General features: G+C 43.6%; 1 protein-coding gene across 1 annotated transcript; it reads right to left on the bottom strand.

Moving 5' to 3' along the window:
- Positions 1 to 26,735, bottom strand: CWC25 (CWC25 spliceosome associated protein homolog). Its single transcript, XM_068263977.1, has 10 exons — positions 26,649 to 26,735; positions 22,188 to 22,360; positions 17,756 to 17,992; positions 14,243 to 14,312; positions 11,232 to 11,347; positions 8,481 to 8,550; positions 7,454 to 7,548; positions 5,567 to 5,655; positions 3,182 to 3,344; positions 1 to 3,065 (listed from the first exon to the last, which is right to left on the bottom strand). Exons 1-10 carry the CDS (start codon positions 26,664 to 26,666, stop codon positions 2,951 to 2,953), a joined length of 1,146 nt encoding a protein of 381 aa, XP_068120078.1. The 5' UTR covers positions 26,667 to 26,735; the 3' UTR covers positions 1 to 2,950.

The raw sequence follows: 26,735 nt of genomic DNA, 5'->3' as shown, positions 1-26,735 counted from the left end.
TTCACAGCGTCCCTGAACCTTCCCTTTAACTGCAAACAACCTCACTACAGTAGTAGTGAGACATCTAGTGGCAGAAATAAAGTATAACAAGTTGATGCACAGTTTCATGCCTAGCTAGCCTGAAAAGTCCATTGCCGAATATGTAATAGAAGTCCATTTAGATTTGTTTCATAACATAAAGGATATGTAACAGAATAAGCATTTCCATTTTACTAGACTCTGATACACAGGAAACATGAACAATGTCTTGCAACACTGCACTGACAGTATGTTCTTAGGCCCTAGCACAGCAATTGAATATGGGCCGCGTTGCGATTATATTGTCTATTGCAACATAACGCAACGGCTGCAGTGTGAAAGAAGCCTTAACAAGGCATGTGGGTAAGTATATATATGGATCTGGATTTTTCTTTTTCTGTAATAATGCATATTTTAGCCCTGACTTGCACTTTTAGCACACTTTCCATGACTTACGCCTGGTACACAGCCAGCGTACTACTGAAAGTGTGTACCAGGCTGTAGAGCCCATGATCCAATGCTTGTTCTAACACATTCCAAGTTTTAAATAGCCTCTTAAAAATGGTAAGTGGTGGATGAGTGGATGGATGAGAAGACAGCAATATACAACTAAGTAACAATTTGTGCAAAATATGTGGGGTCAAAAAGAAAAAACATATTTACATAAATGGAAAAAGGTCTTTAAACTGAGCAAGCTCCATCCAATGGTATATCAGTTTTACACGGTTCCATGACAAGCAAGGCATTTGGTCGGGAAACATCCTCACTAGAGATTGTTTGTTAGATGCTAATTATTTCAGCTTCCAAGCAAATTTAATGCAATTTTTTTACAACTTGAAACTGGACTAATCACAATTGTCAGGGACTGCATTTGGCCCAGTTCAAAGCTGCCTATAATTTGCTTTGCAGCTGGAATTATTAGCGTTTCATTGACAAGATAGAGAAGCATGTGACTGAACTGTAGAGGGTAAAGGTATAAATGTATATAAAACACTTTAAAATCAATAAATTCGAGGCGCCCCGATGCAGCATACAGACTGCTGGGGCACTTTTGTTTGGCCTGAGGAAGTGGGCATAGTCCCATGAAACGCGTTGCCTTTGCTTAAAGCGGATCCGAGATGAAAAACTAAATATAACAAGTGACTTGTCTATATATCTTATCTAAAGTTTAGATAGTTTACACAGCAAATCTATCTTCAAACAGCTTCAACAGTATATTAATATGTTTTCCTGTGATACAATGGGAGCAGACACTATTACACACACACACAGGCAAGCTTATCTGTATCTAGGCATGCTAATCGGCATATTCTGTGAAAACTCCTCTTATCTCCTCCATTACACAGGCAACTGATCTGTATCTGCACTGCAGCTCTCAGATTGTGAAAACTCTGCCTCTGAAATCTATAGCTAGTAACACCTTTTTCACTTGCCCAGACTGAAATCCCACAATCCTTTGCAAGCGCCAAGGCACTCTGGAGAAGCTGTGGGTGTGGCTTGTTTAGTTTAAAGGAAATTAGGGTATTAAAACAAAACAAAACAAGTATTTGGCTTGAGGAATGCCCTATAAACTATATGTAAGGAACACAATTATGCAAGGAGTAAAAGTTCATCTCGGATCCACTTTAATATTAAATTCAGCTTCCTTACCTAAAGTGAGTTTGTCGTCTGAGGTAGGCCACCTCAACCCTTTTTCATTTTATTGATTTTAAAGGGTTTTATATACATTGGGGGCCTCTTTACCCTCTACTGTACCTTACTCCCCCCACCCTTCTGGGAGGGGAGCCTTGCGCCCCTATCCAAGGTGCGCAGGTTGTTTGCTAACAGAGTGACTGAGTCCAGGACTGCTGGTAGACCTGAGTAGAGTCAGGTTTAAAACACTCCACCTGCCTGAAGTGGTCGGTTGCCCCCTTTGCAACCCACCTTTGTGAGTACTCTTCTATAGAAGTATTTTTTATACCCAATACTTCTGACATACTGCACCATTTGGGCTCCCATTTGTCTTTGTTTTTTTCCCTCCAGTACTGTACGTGACTGAACTGATCGAGTGACTGATCTGTGAAAGTAAGTCTTTGATTGGCTGCTCACAATCACGTGATAGCATTTCATTTCTGCTTTCTACACAGATCAAAACTAAAAATATACTGTATAACAAAACAGAAAGATATGATATATGATAATCAATTGATAAAAATATTGTGCTTAAATTGTGCTGCAGAAGTATTTATGTAGGAGAAACCGGCCACCTTGAAGTCAACCTGCGGCAAGCACAAGAAAAAGGATTTATACTTACCTGGGGCTTCCTCCTGTCACCTGTAGTCCGTGGACTGCCTCAGTGTCTGTGAGGTGCGTCTCTTAGCCCCTGTAGTCAGGGACCACTGTACATGCACGGCCCTGGCTACGTGCCTCCTTGGTCGCGCTCCCATGGCCAAGAGCATTTTAGTTAAAGCTTGTAACTGCGTTGGCATTGAACGCTCCTGGCTAAGGGACCATGACCTAGGAGGCATTTGGCCAAGGAATCCCCATTCACGGGAGTCGCTAACTGGCTCAGTCAGGGTTTTTACCAGGGCTGCCAGTAGCACGGCGGATGGGACCTCACGGACACCAAGGGAGCCTACTGACTACAGGGGGCTGGAGAAAGCCCAAAGTAAGTATAAATCCCTTTGTACACTTTAAGCCTGCTTTTAATTTCAAACCTTAATCTTATTGTGATAGCAAACCCCATTATGGCACCATGTTTCACTTAAAGTTTTGTCCTAAATGTACAATTTACAAACCACTGTGGATAAATCTCAGCACTACAGTGATATCACAAGCTGCTGTTGATTTAACCCACCAAATAAGAACCAAAACTGAAATATTAGTTTTAGGTGGAGCTGACCCGTAGAAATTAAAAAATATATATGTACAAGAGTTCATCAAGTCCCAGCTATCATCTTTTCATAAAGTTTTTCTCCAGAGCAGAGGCAGTCCGCTGAATCCCATAAATATTCCGCTTCACTCTGTCCTCGAGAGAGGAGGAGGCGGCACTCTCCAGCTTCATGTTACTGAAACAGAAAGTAAGAGACGACATAAAAATCTGATAATAAATAAGCTGGGAAACAAGCAATGTTAAACTAAAACAAAACATGGCTGTAGGGATTTGATCCCCAGCCTTCCTTACTGCAGGAATTTGCTGTCTTTTCTTGTCTGATCTTTCTTTTCCTCCCTCTCTTCCTCTTGTTTGTATCTGCGTATATTATTTTCTCTCTCCACCTCCCTCTGCTTGGCGTCCTGCATCATCTCTAATCTGCGCTGCTCCAGCTCTTCAGCGGACAGCTTCCTAGGTTAGGAAATGAAAACATTATCACAAGGTAAGAAACTAAAAAAAAACAGTTAACGTGCTTCCTCCTACCAACAGGCCAGTACCTTCCATCTCACACCGAAGCCTAAGCACCCAGGGTCTATATCATGGAGGCTTGTCATAGAGTGCATGATTACTGCCAGACGAGAACAGATCATGCCAAAATGGGATTAGATCCCCACTCTCACAGCCCCACTATAGGAATACTGTCATTCTTCTGAGTGCCTCTGTTCCTTTCTATACCATGTCCTCTCTCCCTTGTGATTCTCCATCAGCCATTCCAGCTACTACCATAAGTCACCAGATTCATGAGGGAGCAGCTTATCCATTTTAAATTTCAAAAACCTTTAGGGCCCATTTATACTTGTGTGCTTTACAAGCGATTTCAGCATCGCTGAAAATCGCTAGCGTTTTGAAAAACGCTTATACAATGAAAAGAATATAGAAGTGTTCTCATCTAAGCCATTTGCTGTAATGCAAACGAGTTGCCTGCAGCATTTTCTGAGCGATCAGCGTTTCAATGCTAACTATAGGAGCGCTGGTAAATCGCTCTGGTAGCGCTGGCCTGTTCACAATCAGTTTTTCCAGCGATTTTACCCATCAAACCTTGCAGTTTACCCACAAAACACCTCTTTTTCCTGTGCAGATGTCATTTCCTCTTTATGGAAGACAGACAGCTTCTTGAACTAGAAATGGCAAACGCTAAAAAACGCTTTCTGTACAGTGAAAAATGGCTGGAAAAATCTCTAGTAAAAAACGCTGGAAAACTCCAGGAAAAAAAAAAAAATTTGCTCAACATTTGCATTTAGCGATTTCTAGTGCGAATGGGCCCATATTTGGGTTTTGGATAAAGAAATGAGCAAAAACATCTGAAATCCTACGCAGGGGCTATAGCTATAGGAATAAACCAACATTTTACAAAGTAGCAATAAGTAAAATGGAGGAAATCAAGAACAGTGAGGGCAAAAATAAAAATAACAAAACAACAAAAAAAAAAAAACAACATACAGGTCCTTCTAAAAAAAATTAGCATATTGTGATAAAGTTCATTATTTTCTGTAATGTACTGATAAACATTAGACTTTCATATATTTTAGATTCATTACACACAGCTGAAGTAGTTCAAGCCTGTTTTAATATTGATGATTTTGGCATACAGCTCATGAAAACCCAAAATTCCTATCAAAAAATTAGCATATTTCATCCGACCAATAAAACCAATCTGTGGCAGAGAGGGAGGAAACAGAAGGTGGGGGGCGGGTTGGGGGGGAGTTTAAGCAGAGAGTTGAAGGTGCCAAAAAGACGCCGGGGATTGGAAGCTTGTGCTCCGATGAGCTTGGTAAAGTATTCCTGCTTCGCATCAGCAAGGGCAGTGTGGAACTGCAGCAGGTTAGTCTTGTACTGTAGGAAATCCTGGTTAAGTTGAGTTTTTCTCCATTTTTGTTCAGTGGCACGTGTTTCCTCTGGAGGTTGCGAGTATGGGTAGTGTGCCAGGGCTGGGGGTTAGGGGGCGGTTGCGGCGAAATATTGCTGGAGCAGCTTTCTCTAGGGCTGATGAGAGAGAGTTTGGCGATACTGAGCTGCAGCAAGATTAGGACAGGTTAGGGTGGGGAGAGTGAAGGAGAGGGCATGGAGGGGGTCAGCAAGGACGCTAGGGTTGAGCTTGCGTAGGTCTCGCTGCCATCGACCAGGTGGGTGGGCGAGTAGTTTGGAGGTGCCTTCCGTGAGGAGGTTGAAGGTGAGAAGGTGATGTCTGAGGGTGGAAATGGTGCGATGTCGAGGTCCACAATGGTGGTGGATTTAGTGAATATAAGGTTGAGAGAGTGACCTGCAGTGTGAGTGGGGGCGTTGGTGTGTTGTACTAGGCCATGTGAGTTGGCTATGGTGAGTAGCTGGGTCACAACAGAGTTCTTGGGTTCATCGATGGGAATATTGAAATCCCCGAGGATGATGGTGGGGAGGTCAGAGGAGAGGATGTGTGGGAGCCAGGAGACAAGCTTGTTGAGAAATGTGGAGCCCGGAGGGCGGTATAAGACTGCAACAATGGCTAGGAGGGGATTGTAGAGGCAGATAGTGTGGGCCTCCAATTATGTGAATTGTAGGGAGGGAGGTGGAGTGAGGAAACGGAATGTGCAATTAATGCAAACACTACGGCTTTATGAGTTATATCAAACTGTTTAGGCCAGGTGACATATACATACCTAGTGTATCCAGACGTTTTCTGTCTGCGATACCTTTCTTCTTTCTTTGGCGATGGACTTCTCTTGTGCCTACTTTCCATTTTAGATCTGTCACTATGAAAAAGAAAAAAAAGGCAGCAGGCATACTTCAGCACACAGGTATGTGGTGTCATGAATCTTACACCAGTGTAACGAGACAATTCTGTTCATCAGAATCATCTGAAAATGGTAAGAAAGTCATGCTGGTAATCAGCTTGCTTGATCAGTCTATCCATTACCCAGTATTAGCACAGTCATTCCTGATGGATGGCACGGTCATTACACTACTTTTCAAAACCAATGGCACCCTCTGTGGGAGGAAAAGTTTCAAACCACAGCTAAATGTGATGTTCAGCAGCAGAACCTCAATTAAGCAGTAAACTGTTGCAATGGTTTCCAGCAACTTTTTAACTAGAAGACTTTAGTAGATGCTGACTTAAAGAAGAACTCCAGTGAAAATAATGTAATAAAAAAGGCTTCATTTTTACAATAATTATGTATAAATGATTTAGTCAGTGCTCATTGTAATATCTTTCCTCTCCCTGATTTACATTCTGACATTTATCACATGGTGACATTTTTACTGCTGACAGGTGATGTCAGTGGAAGGAGATGCTGCTGTTATTTCCCAAAATGCAATAAGGCTCCCACAGTGTGATGTCAAATATCAGGTATGTAAGTGGCTGACTCAGTCCTGACTCAAAAAGGAAGTGACTACAGCGAGACCCTCACTGATAAGAAATTCCCCTTTTTATCTCTTTCTTGCTCTCAGAAGCAATTTTCTGCTAGGAAAGTGTTTTATAGTTGGAATTTCTTATCAGTGAAATTAATCAGGTCACACTGTAGTCACTTCCAGTCTGAGTCAGAATTGAGTCAGCCACTTACATACCTGATATTTAACTCTTTCAGACAGGGGAAAAAAAAAAAAAAGGAACACAGCATAGTTATTTGTGTGCTAGGAACTGTACATACACATGTCTATCTCATTTCACATGTCACTTCGGGTATCCTTTAAAGGGCAACTGTAGTGAGAATGGTATGGAGGCTGCCAAATTTATTTCCTGTTAAATGATACCAGTTGCCGGGCAGCCCTGCTGATCTTTTTGGCTGCAGTAGTGTCTGATTCACACCAGAAAGAAGCATGCAGCTAATTTTGTCAGATCTGACAATGTCATAAACACCTGATCTGCATATGCTTGTTCAGGGCCCATGGCTGAAAGCATTAGATTAGAGGCAGAGGATCAGCAGGACAGGCAGGCAACTAGTATTGCCTAAAAGATAAAAATGGCAGCCTCCATATACCTGTCACTACAGTTGTCCTTTAAAGTGTAGCTGAGGTGTGGAAGAAACTTTTTTTATACATACCGGTACATGGGGTTTCCACCAGCCCCCTTTAGACTAATCACTCCCTTGCCATCATCCTAGGCCACCTCAATCATCTGCTAGGTGGCCCGGTAAAAACACCACCCGGTAAATTGTCTGCAGTCGGAGCTTATGCAGTCTGGCCGCATAAACTCCCCCATCGCACTGCCAGGAAAGTTCTGTGCAGAACATTCCCAGCAACGGCAGCGCAATGGGCCATTCATGTGCGGCTAAACGTGACTTCAGTAAAAGAGGGTTAGGTGGCAGGGTAGGGAAATATTATCTAGGTTAGTTATTTCAGCAAGTGTTCGAATATTGTCCAGAAACAAAGATGCTTAGGTTTACATGCCATTAAGAAAGGATAGGAAAAGGGACAAAAAAAAAAATAGCCGAAGCTCATTCTAAAAACACCCTGTGCCAATACTGTACACACACGTCTGCTGAAATAGGGACATTATGAATATTACAGGCTCTAAACCCCCAAAAAATAAAGCTACAGAAAAGTACTTACTGCACTCTGTCTCGATGGGGACTTCTTGGACGATCTCTGTGTCTATCAGGTTCTTGTGGGTCTTCTCTTTTATTACTTTTGCTAGATTCACGGACCTGTAGCACGTGAAATAATGGGGGAATTTCATCTTGGGAAAGACCTATTCAGTAAATTGTTTCTGTTTTGGGGATTTTTTAAATTTTACAATGACTCTCCACACCGCTATTTATAAAATCAGAATTGGCCTCCCTGCCAATCATTCACATGGCTGACAGTTCAACTGAGAATCAAAAAAAAATGCTTTGCCTAAATATTACCCAACTACTCTGCTTGTCTAAGCCACATCGCCGTAATTTGCTTCTGCGCATAACGCTCCTGTTGCTGGGAGCGTGACCAGTGTGCGCACAGCTCAGGGCCGCACGTGCACAGTAGCTGCCGACTGGTGACTGATGCTGCCCCGAGGGGATTAGGAGGAGGTCGTGGGCACAGTAGGGGTCCAGGGAGCTGGAATAAACGCCAGGCCAGTTTTGGGGGCGGGGGAGGGGGGGAAATTCCTGAAATGTACCAGAGATGGTGGAATAGTGCTAATTTATACTTGCCTGGGACTTCCTCCACCCCATTAGCACCGTTGGTTTCCTCGCCGTCTCCTTCAGCCCCTCCGTTCTGGCGCTACGACTCACTGTGATCCGACCAGTCTCCGCCAGTTGATGGCTTGTGCACATGCGCAACTCGGCCGCCCCCCTCCCCCCCTGAAGAGTTCTGCTCCTGCGCAGTACTGCAAAGGCACAGAAAGCTCCAAGGGATGGGACACGGCGAAGGGTGTGCGCATAGCCGAGCCCGGGACGCGCATGTGCAGAAGGCCGTGGCTGCCCGGTTTACCAGTAGTCATAATGGCTTAATGGAGGGGCCGAGGAGGACGGCGAGGGAGGCCACGGTACTTATGGGGCTGGAGGAAGCCCCTGGTAAGTATAAATTAGTGCTAGTCTACCATCTTAGGGTCCCTTAAAGGCTATTCTTATGCATAAAAAAAAAAGCTTGCTATACTGACCTGTAACCCATAACCTGCCACCTTCGGGCGAACTGGGGGGGATGAAGAGCGAGATCGATGCTTGTGAAACCTGAGGAAAATTTGTATAAAGTAAAATTAATGCCAGAATTGACTTTAAAGCGGACCCAAACCAAACATTTTTTTAATTCAAAATATTTAGTTGCGTCACTCTGACACATACAAATATAAATAAACACTCCTTCAAGCCTATGAGCATTTTTGTGCATGCTTTTCACCCTTCTCTTTTCATAACTAGGGTTATACAGGTGGCAGTCATTAGCAATTCCTCCTTTTCCGGACACCACCTACTCCACCAGTTTGCCGGATCCTGTCCCAGCAATATGAAATATATGTAAAATATTTTATATTTATCATCATGCAGCTGAAAAAAGGCTGCTATTTATTATTAAAATTTAGAACATACATTTTATTTCTGAATTCTTGTATTTTTAATTTGGGTCCACTTTAAGTATAAACTAGCCTATGCAATATGGGCAAAGGCAATGTGCAAAGTAAATTAACATAATCTCAAATCTTCTTTCACCAATCTCATTATTGAAATGTAAATGTAATTGGATGACAGGATAATGCTTTTTACACTGTCTCATTGAATAAGGATGGAAGAATGAAAAGCCTATGGGTAAAGCATCTGCCCCAGGCTTCAGCCAGACCACAGCAGACACTACACTGACTGCATGTGGTCCGGCTCAAGTGGGAACCGAGCCTTAGCAGCAGCTCATATCTGTACTGAACATTCTGGCTTTGGGAGCTTTTAGCACACACAGTGCTGATCCTTCCATCACTATCAGAACAGTATTTTAAATATTCGCCAAATTGCTGTGACAGATAGGGTATATTTAGGGATTTCTAGACAAAAGCATGCCACAGACATGATGATACCAATTTGCATTTTAAAGAACAGTAAAAGGATTATTTGTAGTGAAGGTATATGGTCATAGTAGTGTAGGGTTTTTAAAATGTATGCGGTGTTTGATCGTCACATACCATGTACATTCTAATAAGCATTAACTGACAGTCCTTGATGAGATGAGGAGGCAAGTACACACAGAGCATTGACGTCATGGCAACTGGGGCACCACGTTAGGCATAGGAAGATGAATGCAGAACGTCTAAGCACCAGCATGTAACACACGCTAATAGGTTAGGATGCTTAAAGCGGAATTACAGTCAGAATGCCCAGACAATTATAAATTCTAAGACCAAACTTTTTTTTTTTAGTGCCTGAAAAGAGATAACTGGTTTACTTTCATCTTCCCCTGCAGATCTGTCAGTCATTAAAAAGGTGCATACACACATATAATTTTGATAGGGCAATTCTTTGTACATTTTTACCACTTCCATGTAGAATTAAGGCCCGTACACACGCTAGATTGATGTCAACCGATATGGATCAGGAACTGATCCTTCAGGCAACGTTGCTGGGCCGAGGCTGTACAGATGGGTAGTCTGCCTATAGGCTGTCAAGGCATTTTGTTCCTCTGCTGGCAAGTGGAAGGCCGATAAGAGTGGTGCAGATGTGACGTCATGCGGCAGGAAAGGTGAGCAATGAGAGCAAAGCAATTGGCCATCGTTCGGCTGAGTTGATCTGCCTGGCGGATCGCTGGCCGGGTAGTGCTCAGGGCCTGCTCTTCACATGCCGGATTATTGGCAGAGGCAGTCGTTCGCCGCCGCCGCCTCTAATCGAGCATGTGTACGGGCCTTAAGAGATTACCTACACAATCTGTTCATAGCAATCAAAATCTGCTGGCATACTAAAAGGAGGTGATAAAATTGGTCAGTTATTGGATAATCAAAATGGATGTGTGTACACACCACCCAAAAGCATGGTAAACACACACAATTTTTATTGACCAACTTTGCCACCTCCATGTGGTATGAGAGCTATTAGATTTCGAATACTAAGAATTAATTGTATAAATAAGCTCTCATACTACATGGAAGTGGTAATTGCTTAATCAGAATTGGATGTGTGCATGTAGCCTAACCTCTTCCAGCTGTTGGGAAAGTTGTTATGACCTCCAAGCACAGGTACTAAAGTAAACATGAAGCGAGAAGACTCACTTCAGACTAGATTACTTGAGGTAAGGCCCTGTATACCATAGAGCCTTCCTCGGGCTGTCCCATCGTTCCTGCTAGGTCGAATACATTAGACCTTAGAATAGACTCGGGGAGCCTTAATGGGCCTCATTTAAGCACTCCAAGTCAGTGTGTGCTCATACAAAGACACTATTTTTTACCTGAAGTGGGTAAGGCCTGCAGAACACTTGGTCCTTTAGTGTCCAATAAATTGATTATTTCTTACTCTCCTTACTCTAAGGTAAGACTGTTTCAGTTATACTGCAGTTTAGCTTTTTTTGTTCCATAATTTGGGGTGCCTCACCCCACTTATCTTACTTTGGCATGACAACAGCAATTAGTTACTGCAGATGTGCAATTTTTAAAGGTCTGCAAATTTTATTTTATTTTTTTAAAAATATGAACCTAATAAGAAGGCTGACATGAATCTGTATATGGGATTTTCTAAGAGCCCATGGTTATTAGAAGCATTTATGTAAGGCTAAAGCTGTAATGCAGTAATACTTGTAAGGCTTAGGTGATTAGTAAGTTAGTCTTTTAAACTAGTTTGACATCAGCACCGGTATACCACAGAAAACCCAGCACTGCCAGAATCGCTGCCTAGTGGACAGCGTCATGTATGATAGTAAATGGATAAGACTTCGAACACGTCACCTGCTCCGCTCCCGGTCACTCTCATCGCTACTGCTGGAGCTGGATTGCCTCTCCTTCTTTCTCTTCTTCTTTTCCTTTTTCTTCTTCTTACTCTTCTTGTCTAAGCTGGTTTGCAACTGCATAAAGAGAAGTCTATTACAGCAGGGGTCTCAAACTCTCGGCCCGCGGGCCATTTGCGGCCCTCGATACAATATTTTGTGCCGCAAAAGCTTCCTTATAGTTCGCTTCAGTGCTCCCAAATAATCCGCCGCATCCCCGCCGCTAAACGAGGGCTGCAGAGCCCCCAAATTGCCCGGCGGGCAATTCCGCCGGCATTTCCTGGAAGGGGCAGAGCTTCCAGCTTCAGCTCTGCCTCTCCTGATGTCAATCGCCGCACGGATCGCTGCCTCTCGCCGCCCCTCTCTGTGAAGGAAGAGTGAGAGGGGCGGGCAGAGGCGGCGATGCGCCGCGATTGTGAAATTCCTTATGCGGCCCAGCCTCATCCTGACTTTGCCTCCTGCGGCCCCCAGGTAAATTGAGTTTGAGACCCCTGGTCTACAGCAAGGGTGTCAAACTCAAATACAATCGAGGGCGAGGGCCAATGTCTAGTCCACCTCCCTCCCTTATAAAGTTCCATGGCATCTAATGGACCCACTCCCTCCCCTATACAATTCCATGGTGTCTAGTGGCCCTCCTCTCTACCCTATACAGGTGTCTGATGCCCCCTGCCTCCTCTACACAGCTCCCTGGTCTATAATGCCTTCTCCCGCCCCTATACTGTTCCCTGGTGTCTAGTGGTTTTCCCTCCTCTCCTATATAGTTCTCTGGTCTCTAGTTTCCCCCATACAGCTCCTTGGTGTCTAGTCTCCAACCCCCTTCCCTCCATTATACAGTTCCCTGGTGTCTAGTGGCCCTCCTCCCCCCGATACAGTGTCCTAGTGTCTAGTGGTCGCCTTCCCACTCCTGAAAAGTTCCCTGGTGTCTATAAATCCCCCCCCCCCCCCCCCCGATCACTTCAGCACAATCAGGTGTGGCTGTGAGCAAATTCCACTAGCTGACTCACAAAAGGCAAATTTATTAATCTCTTTAATGCAGGTGCAATGAAAAGAGATAAGCTGAGCATTTCCCCAGAGCAACCAATCAGAATCCTTGTTGCATAAAGTCCATGACCAGGCTCAGATTTTTTTTTTTTGAACTGTATATGCATTTTGACACAACATTGTTCTAAATTCATCATGTAAGGAAGAAAAAAGTGTTGATGTTTTTGCAGGTTTAAAAAAAAAAATAATTATACCTGTTGCACCAATTTTATAGATCCCTATCTCATTTTAAGTGACCCACTACTGCCTGCTCACTACTTCCCACTAAATCAGTCTGATGCCATGTTTTCATACCATAACTGAGATCCACGATAGGCAGTCAGCAAGAGACATGACTTCATCTGACAGAGCAGTCACTCTCTCGCCCTGCATGTCCATGTGAGGATGAGTGTAAGCAGGCTGATATAGGTGGCTGAGGAGCAGATGGAGACTTTTGAATTAGTTTAGCAGGTCTATTCCTTTTACTTTGCAAAAACTTAAGTTTATTGTGAATAATGTTCTATCAACTGAATAGAAGAAGATAATGCAGCAGAAGTGGAGCTTTAAAGGGACTCCGAGCAGTGCAAAAACTATGGAAAGATGCATATCATTTTAAAGCTCTCTTTCTCCTCTTTCCAATGATATATAAACCGCCACCCTACACCTTTTAGTTTTTGCTATTTTCGCGATTGAAATTGCAGCGGCCGCGATTATGATCGCGAAAATAGACAAAACTAAAAAGGCGTAGGGCGACGATTTAGGGGTCGTCAGAAAGAGGAGAAAGAGAGCTTTAAGATAAGCATCTTTTCATAGTTACATTGTATTACACAGGGCGACTTTTTGTCAAAGTCAGCAGCTCCATTCAGCAGTATGGAGCTGCTGACTTTAGGAAAAAGTCGCCCTGTGTAATATAATGTAACTATGGAAAGATGGATATCATTTTAAAGCTCTCTTTCTCCTCTTTCTGACGACCCCTAAATCGTCGCCCTACGCCTTTTAGTTTTCTCTATTTTCGCAATCGAAATTGCGGCCGTGGCACTTTCAATTGTGAAAACAGCGAAAACTAAAAGGCGTAGGGCGGCGATTTATATATTATTGAAAAGAGGAGAAAGAGAGCTTTAAAATGATATGCATCTTTCCATAGTTTCTGCACTGCTCGGAGTCCCTTTAATGGGTTTGTAATAATCCTTTACTAAATTCTTCCATCTCTTCCAGTTCTTTAAAGTGAACCCAAACAAGAGCCACAGGACAGAAGGAAAATAGAATGCACCCTGTAGATATTTAGAGTTTAGCCTGTTTAACCACTTAACAACCTCTGCCACGCTTATCTACGCCCCTTTAAAATTCACCTGAGTCACAGGGGCGTAGATAGGCAACTCCTGTTTATTTTCCTGCTGTGCGCGATCGCGTTCGCGATCGCGTGCGCGATCGCGTCCGCGTGCGCGTGCACGCGGACGTGCATACGCGTCGGGCACATGCTGGTCTGTGATTGGCTGATGTGAACATGTGTTCACAAAGCCAATGACAGTGCTTATTCATGCAGAATGTGTGTAAACATTGTATCAGTCACTATGCTGTTACAGTTACTGAGATCACTCGTGAGAGGATCTCAGATAACTAACACAGCATTAGTGACTGATCAGCATCAGTAAGGTTTTTTTTAAATAAATTATACCCCCATTAAGCCCATTAACCCTTGCCTCCCTTAAATGTGAAAATTGCTGTGGTTTTTAGGTGAAAAACCCCGTGGTAGAGAAGTGGTTAATCCCCCCTCATCTGTGTCTAATCACAAGTTGTAATTTGGTCAGCTGATTGCCACGGCAGAGAGGCTAGAGATGGCTTAGGGTCCTTTCCACTAAGAAACACAATAGCGATTTTTGTTTCATTTTGAGCACAAACCACAAACCGTGTAATGTGTAATGGTTCAGCAAAATGAAGCAGGGGCTCACTTACTAGTTCTCTGATCTTCTTCATCTTCACAGGGTTATTTAAAACCTCTTTCTTTTTCTCATCTTCTCGCTTCCTATAGAGAAAAGAGCAGGAGACTCTGTGATAAAGGTCGCCAGACAGATGTGGAAAGACTGCAATGTTGTATCCAGAGAGAAAGTACACCTTTCAGCCACACTCTTAGGCCTCGTTCACATCAGGGCCGTTTCTGTGCGCTTTCCACAGCGCACTGCCCTGTGCGTTCAGCAAGGTATTGATTTTTCCATGTAACTAAATGTAGCTGGTTCACATCTATGCGCTGCGCTGAGCAGCGTTACAGAAACGTAGTGTTGCAGGCATTTCTGTGCGTTGAGCTGGAAAGCGCACAGCAATGCAAGTGAATGGGTCCGCTTTTTTAGCGCATAGAAGCGCGTACAAGCGCATAGAAGCGCATGCGTTTTTTACCCCTAATTGGAGAAAAAAATACATTTACATACAAAAACAAAGTTTTATTGACAACTGCTGCTGCTACAGTAAGCAAAACGTGCTTTAAAGAAGCGCAGCGCAACGCACAGAAACGCGGACTAAAGCGCGTTTTTTACCATGCGCTTTAACACGTTTTTCAGCGCAGCAGATGTGAACGAGGCCTTATGGCTAGCTATCTTCTGGCAAAGCATTCAATGTCGCACTATGTTGATGCGGTTTCTAAAAAATGGTTACTTCCTGACTAAAATGAGAAAAAGAGAGAACACCAAGAGCCCAATATAGTGTAGTATGTACTGGTAAGGTATAATTGATAGAGTAATAATATTAATTTAATACTCACAAACCAGGGTTACCAAGTAGGCAACCACTGTCAAAGCAGGTGGGGAGATTGTCCTGACCCCACTCAGGATTAAAAAGTCGCTCTCTGTAGTTGAAGAAGGAAGGGTACAACCCTCCACCAAGGGTGGACTTGATGTAGATAATAGGATAACAGAGGCACCAATAGGATAAAACACACTAAAAGAACTTAAAAACCCATCTTGGTAATAGAGGAGGCAGTGGTGGACTCACCCCCTCCAAGCAGAACACACGACTGTGGATTTTCAGTCAAAACAATTTTATTGGATACTCCAAAGTGCAACGCGTTTCACGGGATACAAACCCGCTTCATCAGGCAATAACAGATAGGAGTAAACAGCATCTGCCAGTATCATCAACACTGAGCGCCTCTGTGTTGATGATACTGGCAGATGCTGTTTACTCCTATCTGTTATTGCCTGATGAAGCGGGTTTGTATCCCGTGAAACGCGTTGCACTTTATTTGGAGTATCCAATAAAATTGTTTTGACTGAAAATCCACAGTCGTGTGTTCTGCTTGGAGGGGGTGAGTCCACCACTGCCTCCTCTATTACCAAGATGGGTTTTTAAGTTCTTTTAGTGTTTTTTTTATCCTATTGGCGCCTCTGTTATCCTATTACCTGACTAAAATGTATTCCTAATCACAAAAAATAAATTTTTTTGTATTTTTTGTGGCCTGTTTGAAATTGAATAGCCTAATGTGTTTAAGTTCTGACAAGTGGATGCGTGGGTATCAATTCTATTCCTGGTGACCCCATTCATCTTTCCTATAGCTCTTTTTGTAGCACAGTCACAGCAATGTATTACTACAGTGATCCCCAACCCTGTCCTCCAGACCCACTAACTGCATGATTTGTGGAAATGCACAGAAGTAGTTAATCAGCTCTGCTGAGACACCAATTACCTTGTGAATGTTTGTGATTTTCTGCAAAACATATACTGTTGGTGGGCCTTGTTGGCAGGGTTGCGGAACTCTGGATTACTAGACTCACCTTTGAGTGTTGTTACCTAAATAATACTAATTCCACCTAATTAAAAGGAATACCGAGATGACGCGGCATCATGAGCTAGACACACAATACAGTATGCATGTACAGTGCCAAGCACACATAACTATGCTGTGTTCCTTTATTTCTCTGCCTATAGGGACTGGGTCGGATTATGGCATAACCCTCACTGATAATGGCTTCTGTGCGCAGGAAAGAGTCATACTTCAATGACGTGGTCATTGATGAGAGATAATAAAGCAGTAAAAAAAAAAAAACTTAAAAAGTAGATTTAAACAAACTAAAAACTGTTGGAGAGCTAAAAAAAAAAAAAAAAAAAAAAAAAAAATTAGGAAAAGAGGATAGATACTATTATTTATCTCATCGTTTTTTTTCACCTCGGTATTCCTTTAAGTTAATTTTATAAACTGGAAAGCAGCGCCCCATTCCCCTCACAAGTCAAATACCCCAGTTTTAGACAAAAATCTGCACACTTTATCTGTTCACTAACTAAAGGCATAGGTTACCCATCTACCCACCAGCCATGGACCTTTGTGGCATTAATCTAAAGCCGTTTGTGACAAGGACATTTTTAGCACTCGGACTAGTCCGAGAGTTGAGTAACCGCTTTCTATTCTGTGCTGGCCATATACTATATCAACCATAATATAAAGATTTGATTTAAGAGGCCAATATTTTGCCCCAAGCGTCTTGATTTATATTAAAGTGTACAAAGTAACCTTTCTAACCAAATAGAGTTTTCTTACAATGACTTGCTCAGAGCACACAGTGCTGGTTCCCATGTAATGTACAATGATTTTCAGATGAAAAGATTGTTAAAACAAGATCACACCATACTTGTTACCAACAAAGGAGCACAGTCCTTTTTAGATGGCACATTATGAACACTGTACATAATATATATTTTTGTAGGTATATCCTTGAAGCTTGGAAAAATTAAGTAAAAAATAAGAAGGACGACAGGGGCCAAGATGGAAAGACTGCGTAGGTGAAGCTATGAACATGCCTATGCAACAGATGAAAGAAGCAGTGATTGAAATCTGGCATGCAGAAGGCATATGAGAGAAATCGCCGCTGGGAAACTTGGGCGCAGGATACAGCCGGTATGACTTTTCTTGCGTCTGCACAAGTTCCCGGTGACGTTAAATAAAATTCTCCCTCTAGGTCCGTGTGAATAGTGGGAGAATTAAATAATTCAGCTTCCAGCAATTGCTAGAGGCCGAATTACAGTGTTTAGAAAGTAACTTCAGCTTTGTCTGACGGTGCCGAAGTTACTCAGTGTGCGACACTATAGCCGTAATTCCTATTACGACCTATGGTGGCGCCAGCTGCACACATCTCCTGCGCTGGAATAGCAGTGTTCGTGCAGAAGTACATATGGTCACGAAGAGCTGGAGTTGACTGAACGAATGAAGAGGAGAATTCAATGTACAGCCTTTTTCTGACTGCAGAGTGGTAACTCTATAGCATGCAACACCTTCTACTGTTCTATCTGCTATATACTAGATGTAGAAAGCCTTACGGAATATACAGTAGAATCTCATTATAGTAAACTCTGGCTATAGTAAACTCAGTCCTCAGGTCCCAGCAAATGCGTATGTATACATATACAATATATGACCAATTCTGATATAGTAAACTACTTTTCCTGGTCCCATCCCATAACATGGAAAACGCTGCTGAAAGTTACCTGATCATAAAGAGTGGATCTTCACGAATTTTGTTGGCAATGTCCAAAGCAGAAGGACCTCCATTTGCATTGAATATGGATCCTGGAAGCAGCCCAGTCTCTGTAGAAGGACCTGGTTCTGGATCCTGCATTTTATCAAGAATGAACTTATCCACAGGCCGCCCCAGAAGATACTCCTCCCTGTTCACCATCCCAGCTGGTCCTTGGTACATCCAGTCTAGCTTTTCATCTTTTTTTCTGTTCAGCAAATAATAAAAGATAAAATACACACTTTAGTGTTTGGTAAAATCTCGCACAAAATAGTATTGATGTATTAAAAAGAATGAGTGAAGTAGTGGCAATACGCAAGTAGTGCTTACCCTTAATGTGGGCCTTTGTAAGTCATTCTAATTACTTGAAAGGGGCCTATTCATAAATGAGCATGTGACATGGATGTGTAGCTGAAATCAGAACAGAAACTTGCAAGTATGCTTAGGCCCTTAAAGTGGACCCAAATTCTTGCATGGACAGAAGGAAAACATTGAGAAAATAACCCTGTATGTATTTAGAGAGTTTAGCCTGTCTAATCACAAGTTGTAATTTGATCTCTCTCCGTGTCACATGACTGCTACAGCAGAGATGGCAGATAAGCTCATTTGAAAGCACAGTCTGTTAACAATATGTCTGCTTCCATGAATCAGGAAGTAGACACACTGCAGATTTATTGCAGGATTTGTTTCAGCTGTAACAAACAAATGTTTTTTGTTTAAAGGTTATTATGCTGTTGTGTATTTTTAAAGAGAACCCGAGGTGGGTTTGAAGAATGTTATCTGCATACAGAGGCTGGATCTGCCTATACAGCCCAGCCTCTGTTGCTATCCCAAACCCCCCTAAGGTCCCCCTGCACTCTGCAATCCCTCATAAATCACAGCCACGCTGCTGACACACAGCTTGTCAGAGCTGGCTGTGTTTATCTCTATAGTGTCAGTCTGCTGCTCTCCCCGCCTCCTGCAGAACTCCAGTCCCCGCCTGCATCCCTTCCCTCCCTGCTGATTGGAGGGAAGGGGCAGGGACTGGAGCTATGCAGGAGGCGGGGGAGCAGCTGAGACTGACACTACAGATGTAAACACAGCCTCACAGCACGGCTGTGATTTATGAGTGATTGCAGAGTGCAGGGGGACCTTAGTGGGGTTTGGGATAGCAACAGAGGCTGGGCTGTATAGGCAGATCCAGCCTCTGTATGCAGATAACATTCTTTAACCTCCCTGGCGGTAAGCCCGAGCTGAGCTCGGGCTATGCCGCGCAGGGGGAGATCTCAGCCCCTGGTGGGGCGATTTGTGTCCTGTAAATTGCTGTGCGCGCAGCCAGCACTTTGCTAGCCGCGCGCACAGCTTGATCGCCGCCGCTCTGCAGCGATCGGCCGCATGCAGCGGCTGAAGAGGGCCCCCCCCGCCAGAGCCCTGCGCTGCCTGGATCAATGAGTTCCGGGCAGCGCTATGGGCTGGATCGGGTGTGCCTGACGTCAGGACGTCGGCTGACGTCCATGACGTCATCCCGATCGTCGCCATGGCGACAGGAGAAGCCAAACAGGGGAACGCGTTATATACGCGTTCCCCTGTTTGCTATAGATGCCGGCGACGATCGGACTAGAGGGCCACATGCGCCCTCTAGTGGTGTTTCATGTAGCTACCACTCTGGTAGCTTTACATGAAACAAAAATTTTTTTTTAAAAAAAAAAAGGATTTTTTTAATTAGGAAAAAAAAAATTAACCGCCAAGGAGGTTAAACACACCTCGGGTTCTCTTTAAGAGCAGAGGACGTTCTGCGTTCATGTTAAAGGGAACTGTAGGTAAGAGGAATATGGAGGCTTCCATATTTATTTTTCAACAATATCAGTTGCCTAACGTTCTACTGATATTTTTGGTATCAATGGTGTCTGAATCCCACACGTGAAACAAGCATCTGGCTAATCTAGTCTGTTTTCAGTTAGAAAATCTGATCTACATATGCTTGCTAAGGGTCTATGGCTAAAAGTATTAGAGGCATAGAATCAGCAGGACAGCCAGGCAATTCACATTGTTTAAAAGGAAATTAATTTGATTTAATTTTTATATATATAAAGGTTTTTCAGAGTAAACATTGCAATAAACGTTTATTGAAAAGGAAAAAAAAAAAGCCATCTTTTAAATGTAGAGAAACAAACAAGTGGGGACTGGTGAGGATGCCAGCAGTCTCTGGTTCTGTATATCTCCCAGCATATATCTCGGGGGGAAAATGAATTGAACTTACCCGGGGCTTCTAATGGTCTCCCCCAGACATCCTGTACCCGCGCCGCCTCTCACCGATGCTCCGGCCCCGCCTCCAGTTCACTTCTGGAATGTCAGACTTTAAAGTCTGAAAACCACTGTGCCTGCATTGCTGTGTCCTCGCACCCACTGACGTCACCAGGAGCATACTGCGCAGGCCTAGTACGGTCTGTGCTTGCGCAGTACGCTCCTGGTGACGTCAGCGGGTGCAAGGACACGGCAATGCAGGCGCAGTGGTTTTCAGACTTTAAAGTCTGAAATTCCAGAAGTGAACCGGAGGCAGGGCCGGAGCATCGGTGAGTGGCTGCGCGGGTACAGGATGTCTGCGGGGGACCATTAGAAGCCCCGGGTAATTTCAACTCATTTTTCCCCCGACCCCCCTACAGGATTCCTTTAACTCTTTCAGGCAGAGAAAGAGAAAAATAAAAAAAAAAGCAACACAGCATAGTTATTTGTGTTAGGCACTGTACATACACGTCTATCTCATGTCACATCGCAAATCGATATAGAATCGCACACCACCGTGGAGGTGCTGGACCAGTATTTGCAATACAGAAGGATCCAGAAGGTCTGCACACTCAATGAACCAAGTTCCAGGTTTTATTCAAGTAAAGTGACACAGTTCCATTCCATACACCAATGATTCCTTTCTGGGCCCCGTGGGGTCCCCTTTGTCAAGGCAACACAAACTGAATGGTGGAATGGTCACCATTCTGTTTGTGTTGCCTTGACAAAGGAGACCTCACTGGGCCCTGAAAGGAATCGGCGTATGGAATGCAACTGTGTCACTTTACTTGAATAAAACCTGGAACTTGGTTCATTGAGTGTGCGGACCTTCTGGATTCTTCTTCTACATGTCACTTCGGGTATCCTTTAAGCATTATAGGAAAACCGAAGGTTGTCAACCTGGCTATGATGTCTGATGGAACTGACTGGAACATACATAAATACTAGCATTTGCTGTTCTGTGGTCTGTCCAGACATCCTAAATCAAAGGCAAAACAATACAAAAAAAATGTACTGTAACTAAAACCCCCAACATTAGAAGCAACAGCTGTTTCCTGCAAAGCGATAGATATATGTGATTTTGTAGTATCTATGTGGAGGGTAATGCTAGCTCTCTTAAAAATAGTCATTTAAATAAGTAGCTGGCTATTCATAAGAGATGATCTAGGCCCGATTTACAAAGGATAGAGAACACTGGATATCAAATGATTCAGCAAACCTGGACTGCTTTTTTAAGGTTTTACTATTAGTTGCTGAAAAATGCAATCCTCCCAAGAAAGTATATTTAAAGTATTTCTCTTATACTGCTTTCTTGCCTTTATTGAGAAGTAAGCGAAGGGTTTAGAAATAAAACTAGAGGCTACCAATTTTAATATTAAAGTCACAAATCTGCATGAGTTCCCAGGGAGGGGACACAGACAGGATTTGAGTAAGCGTTTGGTGCTATCCCCTTTATTAACAGGAATGTTTTGACTGTGAACATCAGTGCTAAGGAAAAGGGATGACAAGAGGATTAGTCCTTACAGAATTCTAACTCACACCATGAAAAAGAATATTACTTGTGTACATTGAGTAAAGCTATGCTCACATTATAATTCGCCAGCGCTACCGCAAGCCCTGAGCGATTTGTTGAGCTTTTTTAAAAGCACTTTTCCCTGTGCTTTCAGCTTAGAAAAGTGTTTTGTAAGCGCTTTTGATGAGTGAGATTTTCACTTCCTGACGTCCTGAACTCTGACCCGGAAAAGAATAAGCCACAGGTAAGTCCAAATTGCGATTTTATGCAGAGCTCAGAGTCCCTTTAATATTTTAAAAACTTCCCAAATATGAATCTGTACATGACTGCATGACATAACCTTTCAGCAACCCTCGCCATGTTCCTATATGACCCACATGAAAAGCTACTGGCAAACATTTTTTAATAGACACAAAAATCCAGACTAGGCATATTGGATAACACCAGCATTCTCCAAACCTTAGAAAATCAACTCAATTTTCTATTGCTAAGCAGTATAATGAAGTCATGCTCGTTTTACATAGCCCAGCCCTCTATTTGAAAGTTTTTAGAAAAACAGCTAACTGAATAGCGGTAAGAATGATTTGTCACACAAGTGACGGCATTCTCACTCATTAGCGCTTCTCACTTCACAGCTCCCGTGTCCTCTGCGTATCGCTGCATCTCCTCCCGCGCCCTCTCCTCGCGCAGCTCCTTCTGCAGCTCCTCAATCTTCTTTTGCTCCGCTTCATGTCTCTGCTCTGCCTTCCACACCTTCTCCACATTGCGCAGCGTCTGCGGGTGCCAGCTTTTCTTCAAGTTCTGAGGTGATAAACAGCCAGGTTTAAGTACACAGATAATCAAGTTACTGAACAGGTTACCACTCGCTACAAGACAAAATAGAAGATGGATGTTTAAAAAGGAACCCGATGTGAGACATATAGGGTGGCTGCCATAATTATTTCCTTTTAAACAATACTAGTTGCCTGGCAGCCCTGCTGATCTTTCTGGTCAGTCGTGTATGAATCACATACCTGAATAAAGCATGCAGCTAATATCGTCAGAAACTTCTGATTTGTTCTGTATGCTTGTTCAAGGTCTATGGCTAAAAGTATCAGAGGTAGTGAATCAGCAGGACAGCCAGGCAATGTACATGCTGGGAATACACGGCTCGTTTTTGAGCCATTTAGATGGCTTGATAGATAATTGCTGACATGTCCGATCTCCCGCTCGATTCTTGATAAAAGTGAATGGAAAAAGATATGAAAAACAAGTGGAAGATAAGAGAATCGAGTCCAGAATCGAGCAGCGAAACGATCAAACGGGAGAATCGAGCTGCAAAAACTAGACGTGTATTCCCAGCATCAAAGAAAATAAATATAAGTGAAAATAAACTGTTGAGATAAGCACTTGTATCAATCATCCTACTCCTTAAGGCTGCTTTCACAGTGGGACGTTACAGGCGCACGTTAGAGCAGCCTGTAACGCAGCCCACCGCACAGCAATGAAAAATCAATGAGCTGTTCACAGTGCCCACGTTGCGTTACATTGTAACGCTGCGCCACCAGACAACGTACTGCATGCAGTACTTTCTAAGCGGCAGAGCCGCGTTAGACTGCTTGCACATGCTCAGTAACGTTGGGGAGGAGCGGAGAGCGGCCAGGCACATGGCTAATTAATATTCACTGCACTTAGTGACGTGCAGTGTTTACTTCCTGGAGCGGCCGCTCTGTGCAGCGATTGGCCGGCGGGACCACGTGATGCCGCATGCGCACAAGAGTACGCATCACGGACGCCAGAGTGAGCTGCACGACACGGCTCACTCCGACGTCCAAAGCAGGGAGCACCAGGCGTTGCGTTAGGGGCACGTTATGCGACCATAATGTCCCCTAAAACGCAACGTCCTGGTGTGAAACCAGCCTAAATGAGATTTAGATATACCACTGTTTTATGTTACGTTTAAAAACTTGGGAAACGTAGATTTATTGTTTTGTCTCAGCTTAGTAAAACAGTCTGTCCCATGTCTCTCAGTGTTACATTTTATGAGCTATTGACCTTTGACCTTTTTTTTTAAATTTATCCACTGTTCTCAGAAGCTTAGTTCTCTGCCAGGAAAGTATTTTATGGCTGTAAACAGGCATGGGCTTAAATTCAGCTAAGGGTGATCCGGATAGTTCTATCCAGATTTCACTCAGTAATGCTGGGGGGGGTAGTTCAATCTTACCCATCTGACGTCTTCTTAGGTATGTTCCTCGGCGCCTCCCAAGATATGTTCCACACGGCGGTCACGTGACTACAAAGACTTCCTCCTTCCGGGTTGAAGGAGGAAGTGTTTGTAATCACCTTACGCGCGTGGAACGCATCGTGGGAGATGCCGAGGGACATACCTAAGAAGACGTCAGACGGGTAACATTGACCCCCTTCCCCCACACAGCATTACTGGCTGAAATCCGTATAGAACTATCCGGATCACCCTTAGCCAAATTTAAGCCCATTCCTGGCTGTAAATCCTTATAAGTTAGGGACACAATAGTCCAACTGGGTCCGGACTGGAGGAAAATTGTCAGTTGCATCGCTGAATATTAACTCTTTCAGGAAGAAAAAGAAGAAAAGCAACACAGCACAGCCATTTGTGTGCTTGCCACTGTACATACACTGATCTACTTTCTACTTTATATTTAAGTTTATCAGCAGCTTTAAATATAGTTTTGTAGCTGCAGTCCCTAAAAGAATATACATTATACACAACGTATATAAATCCCTTTGGCCAACAACAAAAATCAGTACATTTAGTTTAGCTTTACACATGGCAAGAACATTTCAGCTTGCTTGCCTTCCTTTTTAATACATACAAAACAGACATTTCACAGTATTCCTAACAAACTGTGGGGTAAGACCTAACGAAGGGGGTGGCCCCCAAAACGCATTGCGACACGTGATCTAGTTTGGAGTGGTGGGACATGCGCGACTACTAGCAGGCGGACTGGGTTTACCACTGGTCATGGTGAGAGATCGGAGTTTGTCATCCTATAGCCTGCACATGACTCCACTTTTTATGGTAAGAATAGCTGTATTGCAGGCAAGTTTTATAATAAATGTTATCATGCCATGTGGCGCGTATTGTCTTTTTATGTCTGTGAGATGAGAGTATCAAAATTCACTGCCCAGCTCCTAGAGGCAAATACACACTTATTACAGTCAATCTCATGCTCATGAGGTGCCAAAAACCAGGTGTGGATAATACGACTGCACATAAATACAAAAGTCAAACAAAATATTTTGCATATTTCTGGGCTGCAGCTGGATTTCTACATTAGTTATACATGCAACCTTTTCCATATTCAGAACACTGTGTTTCAGGGCCACACATGTGGGTTGATGCACTAACCATTGGTAATATTGCTGTAAACAGGCAGAGCATGGCAATATTACCATCACTACCGCCAGCAGAGCACCACGTGTTACGCTATTAGCGCAACCCGTGGTACTTGAATAATGCAAGCGTTACTCCGTTAAAAACGCGGTACGCAAGTAGCATAATGCACATTACTGTAGCAATGGTCATGTTACCCATGCACCCTGGACCCGCTAATATATGTGGTACACAGCTGACAGTGGTAGCGGTAATATTGCCACGCGCTGTCTGCTCACAGCAATATTACCAGCGGCTAGTAGTGCATCAATCCCAAGGTCGCCTTCCTCAAGAGAAAAGCTCAGCTTCTTTCTTCATGAAGAGGACCCTGTGACCCCCTGAAATACAATGTATAGATGATGGTAACACTCCAGATCCATGAATCTAATAAATCACGCAGGAAAATGTAAGCTCACAGCTGGATATTAAATACAAAGCTCTAGCGCTAGCTATTTGTGGTAACGATTTGTTTTAGAAGCTATTTACCTGGTCCCATACAATACATTAGAGTGGAAATGCGACCAAGTGATGCATGTCCTATGACGATTGCGATTTCCCTAACTGAAATTGTTTCAGGTGGATCTGCTACATCCACTTACATTTGAAAAGCATTTTGGGAAACCGCTAGCAATTGAAAGTGATCCCAAAATGCTGCCAGAAACGTTCTGGTAAGTTCCAGCCCTGATATGCACAATAAGTATCAAGCTTTGTACAAGTGTTGGATGAAACTCAGCCAAGGTGGCAGATAATGAAATCTCTGCTGAGAATCTAGAGTGAGTACAGTGGATCCCGACACCTCAGCTAGTGAACAGCCCAGTGGATCAACTTGGCCAAGCGCAGGGAACTGTATAGGGCAGAGAAGGGGATTACCCACTAGACATAATAAACTGTACAGGGGAGTTGGGATGGACTACTAGACACCAGGGAACTGTTTATGAGAGTGAGGGAGAACCACTAGACACCAGGGAACTGTATAGGGGAGGGTGGATGTATTAGACACCAGGGAACTGTATAGGGGAGGGAGGTAGGGCACTAGAGAACTGTATAATTGAGGGACACTAGACACTAAGGAATTGCACATGAGAGGGAGGATGGACGGCTAGATACCAGGGAATTGTATATGGGAAGAGGCATTAGACACTAGGAAACTGTAAAAGGGAGGGTGGAGGGCCACTAGACACCAGGGAACTGAAGAGATGAGGGAGGAGGGCCAGTAGACACTAGGGAACTGTATAGGGGAGGGAGGAGGGCCACTAGACACCAGATAACTATGTAGGGGAGGGAGCATAGATACTAAGGAACTGTATAGAGGAGGGAGCCATTAAGCACTAGGGAACTCCATAAGTGAGGGAGGTGGCCAGTATACATTGAGGTTGGCCTGTGACTTGGTGTTCAAATTTGGCACAATTTGAATTTGACACCCCTGGTCTAGCATGTATAAGACTTTAGATCCACTGTGGGAAAGTTCTGTCATGAATTGTACACGCTCTGTGCAGTACTGCAGAAAATGAGCTCTATAAGTGAATTAAGAACGTATGTAATTCCATGCTTATGAAAGTAACCATTCCTGACAGTGTAGCTCACATGTACAATCACCACTTTCCATCTTCCTACATAAAAATACGCAGGCTGGTGGTGAGTTACAACCCATAGGTGCCCTGTCATGAAACAGCAGGAACCATCCCTAGCATACTATACCAGATCTCCGCCCCCCATGGCTGAGCCGAGGACACCCCGAGTTCTCCGCTCTCTATTCCAGGAACAGCAGCCGAATGTCGAGCTTTG

Source organism: Hyperolius riggenbachi, chromosome 12 (assembly GCF_040937935.1).
Source record: "Hyperolius riggenbachi isolate aHypRig1 chromosome 12, aHypRig1.pri, whole genome shotgun sequence".
NCBI lineage: Eukaryota > Metazoa > Chordata > Amphibia > Anura > Hyperoliidae > Hyperolius > Hyperolius riggenbachi.
Note: the sequence above shows the minus strand (reverse complement) of the source record. Positions and strands in the feature narration are given on the sequence as shown.

Bases quoted from the DNA above. Each gene is read 5' to 3' on its own strand.
- CWC25 (XM_068263977.1), bottom strand. The intron at 5,656-7,453 runs GTAAGTACTTTT...TCTTTTTCATAG, and splicing joins CCCCATCGAGACAGAGTGCA to TGACAGATCTAAAATGGAAA. The intron at 3,345-5,566 runs CTAGGTATGTAT...TCATTTCCTAAC, and splicing joins ACAGAAAACGTCTGGATACA to CTAGGAAGCTGTCCGCTGAA.